General features: G+C 32.1%; 2 protein-coding genes across 12 annotated transcripts in view; one reads left to right on the top strand and one right to left on the bottom strand.

Moving 5' to 3' along the window:
• Window positions 1-270: 270 nt before the first annotated feature.
• On the top strand, window positions 271-6,966 carry LOC101515066 (protein root UVB sensitive 3). Of its 11 annotated transcripts, none has more exons than XR_001143344.3 (15): window positions 272-607; window positions 676-733; window positions 1,088-1,147; window positions 1,247-1,285; window positions 1,368-1,430; window positions 1,828-1,884; window positions 2,066-2,129; window positions 2,865-2,948; window positions 3,243-3,325; window positions 3,433-3,562; window positions 4,199-4,291; window positions 5,037-5,175; window positions 5,333-5,532; window positions 5,767-5,807; window positions 5,898-5,996. XR_001143344.3 is itself a non-coding variant. In XM_004490136.4 (15 exons), the coding sequence occupies exons 1-15, from the start codon at window positions 468-470 to the stop codon at window positions 6,758-6,760; spliced, it is 1,338 nt and encodes a 445-aa protein (XP_004490193.1). In that variant the 5' UTR covers window positions 327-467; the 3' UTR covers window positions 6,761-6,966. The 11 variants fall into 11 exon arrangements, 7 of the variants coding, with proteins under 7 accessions (XP_073221663.1, XP_012568321.1, XP_004490196.1 ...); XM_004490136.4 differs by lacking the exon at window positions 5,333-5,532 and adding an exon at window positions 6,662-6,966 and having other exon boundaries at window positions 327-607; window positions 5,898-6,085; XM_004490139.4 differs by lacking the exon at window positions 5,333-5,532 and having other exon boundaries at window positions 274-607; window positions 5,037-5,131; window positions 5,898-5,997.
• A 990-nt stretch (window positions 6,967-7,956) lies between these two features.
• Window positions 7,957-10,968, bottom strand: part of LOC101514739 (pentatricopeptide repeat-containing protein At5g50280, chloroplastic) — a 3,879-nt gene continuing 867 nt past the window's right edge. The window contains exons 2-3 of the mRNA XM_004490135.4: window positions 10,717-10,968; window positions 7,957-9,386 (exon numbers count right to left, since the gene is read on the bottom strand). Coding sequence (XP_004490192.1) covers window positions 8,099-9,386; window positions 10,717-10,968 — 1,540 coding nt within the window. The 3' untranslated portion in view covers window positions 7,957-8,098. The remainder of the gene's footprint in view (window positions 9,387-10,716) is intronic.

Raw genomic sequence — 10,968 nt, 5'->3', positions numbered from 1 at the left:
TTTATTACTATACTTTATTGTAATTTAATATTAGTATTTTATTTTTTAAATAATTAAATTAATAATTCTAATAATAAACTAACTTTAAAATATAAAAAAAAAAAAAAAAAAACAAACCCAGTGGGAGGTTGCTTCCCCAGGAAACGACCCCCTATTAACATTGAAAAATTTCCTCTTCAAGAGGTCGCTTCCCCAGGGAACGACTTCCTGAAGGAACGAAAAAATAGGGCATTTCAGGAATATTGTTTCAAAGTAGGGTAGATGGGGAATAAAAAAATAAAAAGAGGATATAACCATCAAAAACCCGTTAGAAAATACATTTTAGAAAATCTTTTGCTTAATATATGATACCGCTGGTTATTCTGGTCAATTGCAAAAAAGCTGTTTGATGCACATTACAGGACTCTTGTGACAAACAACCTGCGAAGTCATCAATCAAAGGTATTGACACTTCACTTCATCTGGGAATGGAATCAATTTCAGCATTTCCACATGTCTCCAATAAAACATCATTATTAAGATTGGAAGAATGGAATGGTTCATCTCCCACAAAGCTCTCTAAGACTTTCACCATCAAGGCTTCTTCTTCCTCTTTCTCCATTCAAAGGTTCTTCTTCCTTCTTCCTTTTCCCATTCACAGCAATTATCCCATTCTTATTCTTTCAATTTACACAGATCTGGTGCCCGCTTTACCCATCTTTGGACACGATTTCTTCAAGCATTTGTACCTGAGGCAAGTTTCAATTTTTCTTAATTCTCATGGATCAAAATAAAAATAAGTAAAATGTCAATTTACTCCCTCAACTATCAATTTATCTCTTATTTAGTCTTTGACGTGTAGAAATGTAGTAATTAAGTTTTAAACTGAAAAAAATTTCTCATTTGAAGTAGTTTAAAGATTATTTTTCAGATTCTCATTTTTTTAAAAACTGTAACCAACAAAAAGACTGTGATAGTTAAGAGACCAAATTGAAAAATTACTCAAATAAAAATTGTGTATGCAACTACAATATCACTGTGTGATTGTTCTTTTTCTTCATCATTGTTAAAAGAATTTCTCTTTTTTCTTGCTATTGATAATATTCAGGGGTTTCCAAGTAGTGTTACTCCGGATTATGTTCCTTTTCAAATATGGGATTTGTTGCAGGTAACTATTAAATTAAGAAACATGGCAATTAAGTTATTATTATGTCATCAAAACTATGTATGTTATTGTTGTTGAGTAATTATAGATTGATTGTTGCAGGGTCTTTCAACTTATATAAGGACCATGCTTTCTACACAGGTAAGACATTGTTGCACTGTATGTTTTATTTTTTGTAATACAAAGCTTAGATTGCATGAGTTGTGAACAAAATCCCTTTCAGGCTCTCTTGAGTGCTATTGGAGTTGGTGAGAAATCAGCTACGGTCATAGGTGCCACTTTTCAGGTATCGATTATTTTTATTCTGCATTTATTTAGTGTGTTTGTTTTCATGGTAGGGAGAGTTATAAGTGATTCCAAATATGTAAAATTGATTTTGAAATGTTCAGACGACGTCTATTGGAATTTATTTTGCTCGTGGATTGATTCTAACCTAAAGCTAGAATTTGTAGTCTTTGACTCCATACGTGGTTTTTACACTCAAATTTATCATGCAACTCACTTTTCATCGAATGTATTCAAATATAAACCACTTTACATTCAACTCGCATTTAACTAAAATTAATTTTACAAAATCGATTTTTGTACCTCAAGTTGTCTGTTTTTTTCTTTTTCCAGTACATTGACTTTAGTGTTTCTTAAGGCTGCAATGTGTTGACATTGAATGTTGAAACTATTTCCAGTGGTTTTTGCGAGATCTAACTGGCATGCTTGGAGGAATCTTGTTCACATTCTATCAGGTCTGTATCTTGAATGCAATTATATTCCTTCTTTATTATTAATTTTAAAATGAAATATGAAGCCACGACTTTATGCGGATCATTATATGCTTAGGTTTGCATACACTGGTTTCCTCTTCACTCAAATAATTCTCAAATCATGTTGTTTTAACTATGTTTCTGTTTACTCCTTATGCTGCAGGGATCAAACCTTGATAGCAATGCAAAAATGTGGCGATTGGTTGCAGATCTCATGAATGATCTTGGTAGATTGTTTGAACTTGGTCTTTTTATAGAAGAAATTTGTGCAACCATTTTCTTTACGAAATTTTTCTGTGGTGTATAGACACAGGCCAATAAAAATCTAACAAGTTGAGTGTTGGTTTCATAGTATGTGGATTCAAGGACTGAGATTGAAAATAAATTTAAGGGGTAGGAAAAAAAGGAAGCTTGTATTAGGAGTATTATTGATGAAAACTGAAAAGGAATGGAAAAAAAAAAGTCCTTGAAGAAAACATTTTGATTATGGATTTTTTTTTTTGAAGATTTATGTGAACTTCTCTTTTTGGGACAGAATCATGTTTTGTATTTGTGAAAACAAAACACTATCCTAGTTTTGAATTCCAAAGCTTTTGACTTTGTTGAATATGATTTTTTTGCTCTTAACTGATATGAAACACTGACACAGACTTGTTTGCATCAATTTAAAATTTTGATTTTGCATATTGTATGTACTGATCATGATATGCTCATCTTGGTATATTAATAATTTAGTATTGATAATATATTGAGATTATGAGCAGAAGATAATTTCTATTTAGAATGCTTTACTTGGCACTAACGTATAAATCTGTTTTTTTTTTTAATCTGTTTCGTGAGACTAAAATTTAACAGCAAGTCTTCAGTTTATCTTTTACTGATGCTACTGTGTTAAATTTGATTTTCACATTGCAGTCTTCATATTTCATATTAATCTGCGAAGGTTTCTAAACTGATTTCAGGTATGCTAATGGACCTCATTTCACCATTGTTTCCATCAGCTTTTGTTTTTATTGTTTGCTTAGGAAGCATATCAAGATCTTTCAGTAAGTTCCAACATTTGTATAAGTTCGAAAATCCATTAGTAACATAATTTGTTAGTTACTTAAAGTTTTTACCCCTCTTTAGTTTTCATGTAAGTAACTTTGTAACTTAAGTTTATGTTAGATTATAGGATAAAACATTTCCTAACAAATAACGTTGTTAAATAGAAAAATGTTTGGAATCATCCAAGTTTAGGGCACTTTTTTTCTTCATTTAGTTCTCGAGTGGTATCATATTTGTATTCTATATTTTTCAAAATTTAAATGTTATGCCTCTTAAAACATGATTTTGACTAGCTGGGGTTGCAAGTGGAGCCACTAGAGCAGCTTTGACTCAGCATTTTGCTCTTCAGGATAATGCTGCAGATATATCAGCTAAGGTATAAATTGCATTTATTTTAACTGTTTATATTATTAGCTTAAACCCAGTTTTTTTAGAAGGGTATGATAAATAGATATATTTTGATTTGTTAATGTATATCGATAGGAAGGAAGTCAAGAAACTGTGGCCACGATGATTGGTATGGCACTTGGAATGCTTGTTGCTCGTATTACCATTGGACACCCACTAGCAATTTGGTTTTCTTTTTTGTCTCTGACCCTATTTCATATGTATGGTATGTTTTCAAATTACAAATTGTTATTTTATTTTGTACATTCCTTTGCATTTTTAGAATTGTGAAGAAAACTAAAAGAAAAGTGTTAGGACTTAGATGAGAAGAGCTAGTTAATAATAATAGTTAGTTAATGGGTTAGTTGTAAATAAATAGGGAGGTTATGGAGTTAGAGAGATATCATTGAATATTGTAACTGTGAATAGACTATTCTCTATTGTGAATGGGAAACCCTTGGAGGAGAGATTTCTCTCCTAGTTCCTAATAAAAGTGTTCTTTCTTAGGAATCCAATTCTTGGTTTCCTAACAATAAGGCCTTGGAATCTTAATGTTCATAAGAAGATTCGATTCACAATTCGTAAAATAGGTCTTCTGATTCACAATTTGAATGTCGATAAGATAACCTTGTTTGTGTTGTCTTGCAAGCTTACACTCAATGATAAGATTCTACTATACCATATTCTTAACAATTGAAAACATTGTCTACTCTCATTAAATTAATCCCATTTTCTTTGTGAAGTTAGAGATCTCATAATTTTAATATGGATGTCTTGTTCTTTGGTGAATATGTACCGGCCCTCCCCAATACACATGCTGATTCTAACTTGATAATGCAAATGGTGTCTTGTTTCAATGTAGCAAACTATCGAGCTGTTCGATGCTTGGCATTGAACTCATTAAACCCTGAAAGGAGCTCTATTCTTTTACAGCATTTCTCGGAGACTGGCCAAGGTATTGTCTGTTTCCAGTTTTAATTACTGTCTTATATTATATCCACAACTTATCTTTGATGTTAGAGTTAGACCATTTATTACATTGAAACATAAAATCGTCTGCATCTTAGAACAGTTTCGTCACATCAAGGATTTCTAGTGTACTTTTTAACCAGTGTTGTTAAATCGCCGGTATATGGAATTTGAATGAATTGCTATTGTTTTACAATATGCTATTTAGTACAAATTGTTATCAAATAGAAGCTCTAGTGGTGCTATAGCAATCTTGTGTAGCAAAATTTGATCAAACTGTTATTTACCACGATTCATGATTGACAACAGTACAACACTGTTTTTAACCCCTCCCCAAATGTTTCTCCAAAACAAATTTGGTTTGGTAGAGTGAGCATGTTTGGAACCCAATAATTAGATTCCAAAGAAATAACACTTTTATTAAGAAAAATGATAGAATAGGAGAGAATATCTCCTCCAAGGGTTTCCCCCTTCACAATAAAGGCTATTCTCTATTCAATAAGTGCTTATAATATTCAATGATAATGCTCCTAACTCCATAACCTCCCTATTTATACAAATAGTCTTATAACAACCTGAACTAAGTACCTAACTATTAGAAACTAATTCTACTAAATTTAAGTCCTAACAGAGCACCCTGTCAAAGAGAATCTGATTTACACCTTAGAAGCTAGCTTATTATTTTCTCGTTGTCTTTGTATATTAATGCATGCTTCTAAACTTTTTGCCAGTTCTCTCTCCTAAACAGGTCTCTTCACAGGAGCATGTTTTACCCAATAAACTCACTTCATGGATCTCAAAGAAAGCCAATTCCTTGGATACAAAAGTACGTTTAGGCACAAGGATTTCTTCATTTGATGAAATGGAAATGTGAGTTGTTAAAATATGGTCTGTGTCCCTGTCCTAGAAAATGATTGTGCTTTCAGTGTGTCTGGTTCTACGGTATCAAAAATTAATTTTGATTGAATTGATTTTGCAAGATCGATTTTTGTTAAAAGTGAGTTTAATGTAAAATAATTATGTTTAGATATGGCCACATGAAAGGGAGTTAAACAATACATTTGAGTGTAAAAATCACGTTTAGAGGTAAAAGCTACAAATCATAACTTCATGTATGAATCAGTTCAAGAGGCAAAATCAATTCTAATCGAAACCTCCAAACATGCCAAAATCAATTAGTCTCCAGAATCACTTTTGGCTCTCCCAAACGTGAATCCACCATTCAAGGTAATGGTCCTCTGTTGTGTTACAAGTTCTGTGTCATCTTTATTTGCAAACAAGGCCTCAAATAATTCTCCCAATTTAAAACATTATTTAGCACTTGCTCTACTTGTATATATTATCACTATTGGCTCAAAGCTTAAGTTGTCCATGATTATGGCTTGATTATAGTGTCTTAATATCTTTGAAATGTCATTTATAAAGCTCACTTAGCAACTTCTTTTTGTTTGACACTAACAGTAAGGAGCATTTGCTTTCTGTAGCATCTTACTACACAAAAGGTTGATTCTCAAATTGTTTTTAACTACTGGCTTTCAATTTTCCATCTGAAGTGTTCAAACCTTACTTTGTTCTGTGTTCCTTCTATATAGCCAAGTACTTACTAGTGGAAAAGAAAGGAATCGTTGATGTTATTGTTCATAAAGATTCAAATAGTGCCGATGTCCTAAAGTCATTTATTCATGCTCTTGTTCTCGCAAATAACGATTATAAAAGCAAGTATTTGCATTCAGAAAGCCAAATATGGATGGAAAAACAGTATGAAGTATTTATTCAGAAGGTACATATTTAAGCTTCAAGTTAAATTCTATTTAGCTGCTTATTTACTTTCTTTAAATTCTTAACAGTGTGATTGTATTATCTTTTCCTTTCTTGATGAATTTTATAAGAATATTTATGATGTGGGAATCAAACAAAACTAATAAAATGGTACCTGCTATTTTTTTTGGATAGACAAATATTCGTATATTAGTTATGTTAGTATTTTCTCTTTCAACAGGATTTGAACCCTATTTTTTTATTCTTCCAACACCCTTAACCCCTTGCTGAGCTTTATATCCAACAAATGAAAGATTAAAAAACACTATGGTTCAGTTTGGTTTAGCTTCTAACTTATGAGAGCTTTTCAATTAAAATTAAGTTAAGGTTCTTTATGAAAAAGTCCTCATAAGTTCATATACATTTATGGGCAAGTTAATTAGGAGAGCTCATAAAAATATTGTGACGCGAAAACCAGTTTTAACTTAAAATAAGCTATAGTCTAAAACACTTGATTATTGTTAGATTCTTTTAATAATTTTCCTTTCATAACTGTTTTTTAATCGGTTTATCCAAACTGACTCTATGTTTGGTACAGCTCAAGTCATTAGGGTGGAAAACAGAACGTCTTCTATCATCACCTATCATATGGAGAGCAAACTGGATACATGAATCGTCGGAAGAAAAAATTGATTAGGGTTCATCTTCAGCTGTGATATATTGACATTGGTCCAGAGGTGGCTAGTGGAAGCTATGGATGGATTGAGTTATATGGTTGACAATGTTAACATTTAATATTTTACAAGATATTGATGATTTTATTGAAGTTCTGTCAAGATAAAGAAAACTTGAAGTTTTGTTTAGTTGTGTGGAATGCAGTAAATGTTTTGTAGCTTATATAGATATCATATCTAGTCTGAAACCTGTGTCATGCATTGATAAATTTTTGTTGAAAAATATTAAGTAAAATTATGTCAAATAAATATACATTGTATGAAATTTACTTGATAAACAAAAGTAAATATTACAATAAAATTTGGGTCAAAAAAGTTAAAACAAAAATATTTTTATTATATATAAAATATTTGAAGAAGTCGTCATTAATTAATATTACATTTTATTAATAAAAAAATTTAATGGGCAAATTCAAACGATTGCATTTTCCATGTCTACTAATAAATTATTTTGTATTGATAAAATTAAGTAATAAATATATAAAAATATAATATGGAGATAATTTTTACCATTCTACTTGCTTTTTCAAATTTTTTAAATTTTTAATTAATTAAATAAAATATATTAAAGAATGTGTTGCTATCACTCCTCCTATTATTATATAGATAGATTATAACTATAAATTTTGATTTTAATCTATGATTATTCCACATATAATCAAGATGTGTCAAAAATATCGATAATGATGTAATTATATATAATTAGTGACAAAGCTTCATTGGGTCTCATGGCCATGACCACCCCAACATATTAATATAAATGATATATTATGTTAAATGTCTAATATGATATTGAACAAAAATTTGAAAGAATTTGTACTTGCATCTCTTTACTAATAATATTTCTTAAAAATAGTAAAATATATAGAGTAATAAACTCATGACATGATTACCCGAATCCTTTTTATTAACTAGGAAATTTTCTTTTCTCATAAGCTAAAGGTAAAGCGATTGTCTTGATCGCTTTACCTTGCCCTACTTATTTAGAATCATGCAATGGTAATTTTTTCAAGGTATGATGACATATAAATATAGTCTATCGAAGAGGAAATATGGCCAATCATGATTTATAAGACATCTTATCGTTATAATTGTTTTTCAAGTGATGAATAGCCTCAATATCTGCATAAAAATATTAAAATTTCAAACTAGCCACATCTATCTGAAAATGAGTGACATGTATTTTTTATTGAAGAAGCAGCATATGATAACACATTGTTCAAAGTTAAAATGAAGAAACTCAAGTGTGTCAAAATTGAACTTAAAAGTTATATTTACTATACTATACATCAACATCAGAACTATGTTCTTTTCACATGTCCTGTCTTGTACTTCCAGAACTCATCTTTTTTCCTCTTCTTTTTCATAATTCCCATCTTTTTGTTAATTATACCAAGCAAGGCTACCTTATCACTCTTGTTCTTGTCTGCAGCTTTAACTTCGAGAATCGCACGAAGCTTCTGGTAAGAACTTAACTCCATCACCTGCCCACTCTCGACCATCTGCTTGTGATAAAAAAATGCCCTCTTAAAGTCTCGAACGCGGACAAAAGCATATATCATAGTTGAATATGTTATAGAATCTGGTCTTAATTTAAGAGTTTTCATCTCTTTCAACAACTGCGGAAGCTTCGAGTCTAGCCCTCCTCGCGCATATGCATTCATCAGCATATTATATGTCATCACTGTCGGTTGCAATCCAATCTTCCCGAATTCGGATATTACATCTCTTGCTTCCATGAAGAGACCTTGTTTGGCAAAACCGTCCACAAGAGTGTTGAATGTAACCTGCGTTCCTTTAACTTTTTCGCTCATCATCAGCTTCCATATTTTCATTAATGTTTCGGCGTCACCAGCACGTCTGAATGCATCTAGTAATGTAGTGTAGGTTTCTATCGAAGGTTTAATACCTTCTCTGATCATGTTTTCGAATGCCACGTAAGCTTTCTCGTGCCAGCCACTAACTGAATACGCATGGATCATCGCTGTATAGGAATGTGAAGTGGGTTTTATACCGACTTTCTTCATCTTCAAGAATGCATCTGCGGCCATGTCGCTCATCTTTTTCTGCCTCCCATATGCACTGATTAGACAAGTATACGAATTGGCATTTGGCTTCAACCCAAAATCCTGCATTTCTGCCAGAAGATTCTCTACAATCTTAGGTTGCATTCTTTGGCTGTACGCATACATTAGAATGTTGAAGGTAGCTGCGGTCGGTTTAATCCCTTTCGCTTTCATCTCAACAAAAAGGCCTTCGGCTTCCTCTATCCGATTGGATTTACAATATGTGTCCATCAGAGTGTTGTACACAATTGCATTTGAAGAAATCCCTTTCTTCTCCATTTCAGATTGGATGATGAGAGCTTCACTCACCAGGCCCTCGACACAAAACGACTTTATCAATGCACCAAGGACTTCTTCGCCCCATTTGACTCCTTTTCTATTCATTTTCTCAAAAAATTGCCAAGCATTTTTTGCGCTATGGCCAAGTTTTCTCATAACAATAATCATAATAGAGCATGTCACGTGATCTGGAAGAACATTATCTGTTTCCATCGACTCGTAAACCTTCCAAGCATCTTCATACCTAACAAACACAACCAGACAGACATCAACAATGAACTTTTATCATATGTGGCACTCTAAGGAGTAAACAACTGCCCTCTAAACAATATAGGAACATTTGTCAGAATTCGGAAGCGTTCTCAAATCGACTTCTGGGAAATAAAATAGATATCTTAAATCTTGATCATTATAGATACTTTCCTAATGTTGCAGAGTTTCAAATTTGAAAGCAGCACAGAGAATCAAAAGTCAAAACAAGTGAGGTTAATTGAAATATTTCAATCTTTTTACAAGTAGCTAATGAATGATGTGTTTGGATGCCAAAACAAACACACAAGAAGTTACGTAAGTCGAATATTGCCCGCAGGCTTCTAAATAACAAACTAACCAACAAATCTAAAAACAAAATAAGCTCACAGGTAATCAAAGGAATTTCATCTGCAACAATGGAAAAACTATATTGGTTTGAAAAGTCTTGTTTATGATTTACTTCAATCCCTAGAATACCAAAAACTTAGTCAAATCATCATGGTAATTATTAATTAATCCCGAATTTAAAAATTTATGGACCTAAAAGTATATTCTATCAAAATATTTTCTAAATGAAACAATATTTCAACAATTGGACAACTATAATATAAATACAATAAAGCATTTTAAAAAATAAAAACACTTAAGAAACAATACACTTGCAGTTTCACTTTTTTGACGCAACAAAGTTTTTCTAAAATAATATTAATAAAAAGGAGCTATGAAACAAAAGTAGAAGCCAAGCCATTAGGAGAACTTGCAAGAAATATAGACAGACAGCAACTTATGGCCATTTTACACATGATGGCGGCTATGGCGGATTATATGCCGGACAAAAATAGTGGATTTTGACCTCTCCACCATGGACTGCCATTCTCCTGCATCGACAACACTGGTTTTGTTTGATATTTGTTTTAACATTAAAAAAGTGCCATCATTGATTAGAATTCCAAGTAAAAGTTGTTTAAAATTTCAATGTTTCATTCATTACCAGTATTGTCAAAACAAATACAAAAGAGAATGAGCAAGCCATCATCATGCTTTTAGACCAGTGCTAAACTAACAAGTTTCTAGCATATACATTTGTTACTCATCTCAACCTTCCTAGTCTAGGTCTAACAAAATCAGGAAGAGAGAAAACAAGCAAACCAAACTGTTTGTGTATCTAAAAGACGATACCGAACATAATACCGATACTAACATGTAAACACAGCAATAACAATTTAGGAAAATAAAAATAATTAAATGCGAAGACTAAATGTGTCGACACTGAACACAAACAAACTATCAGTCTGAAGTGTCGGTGCTACGTAGATACATACCTGCCATCAGAGAGAAGGCCTGAAATTGCAGCATTATAAACACAAACATTTCTGAATTCATTGCTAGATGGCAAGTTTCTGAACAAAACCATCAACTTATCACTCATCCTCGCTCTTCCCAACAAAGGGAACAACACAGTAAAAGCCCTAGGTGTAACAAGCGATGGTTCCTGAGACCTCATCCACTGAAAAAAATACAAACAACACATCACAAGTTTTTCTTCCCCAAGTATTTCCATAACCTCTAAACAC

The sequence above is a fragment of the Cicer arietinum genome, chromosome 2 (genome assembly GCF_000331145.2).
Source record: "Cicer arietinum cultivar CDC Frontier isolate Library 1 chromosome 2, Cicar.CDCFrontier_v2.0, whole genome shotgun sequence".
Classification (NCBI taxonomy): Eukaryota; Viridiplantae; Streptophyta; class Magnoliopsida; order Fabales; family Fabaceae; genus Cicer; species Cicer arietinum.
This window is presented reverse-complemented; position numbering and strand designations above follow the sequence as displayed.

Excerpts from the sequence above, each read along its gene's own strand:
- LOC101515066 (XM_004490136.4), top strand. The coding sequence starts at position 468 with ATGGAATCAATTTCAGCATTTCCACATGTCTCCAATAAAACATCATTA. Across the intron at positions 2,130-2,864 it reads AGATCTCATGAATGATCTTG|GTATGCTAATGGACCTCATT; the intron begins GTAGATTGTTTG and ends AACTGATTTCAG. Across the intron at positions 5,176-5,766 it reads TCATTTGATGAAATGGAAAT|TAAGGAGCATTTGCTTTCTG; the intron begins GTGAGTTGTTAA and ends TGACACTAACAG.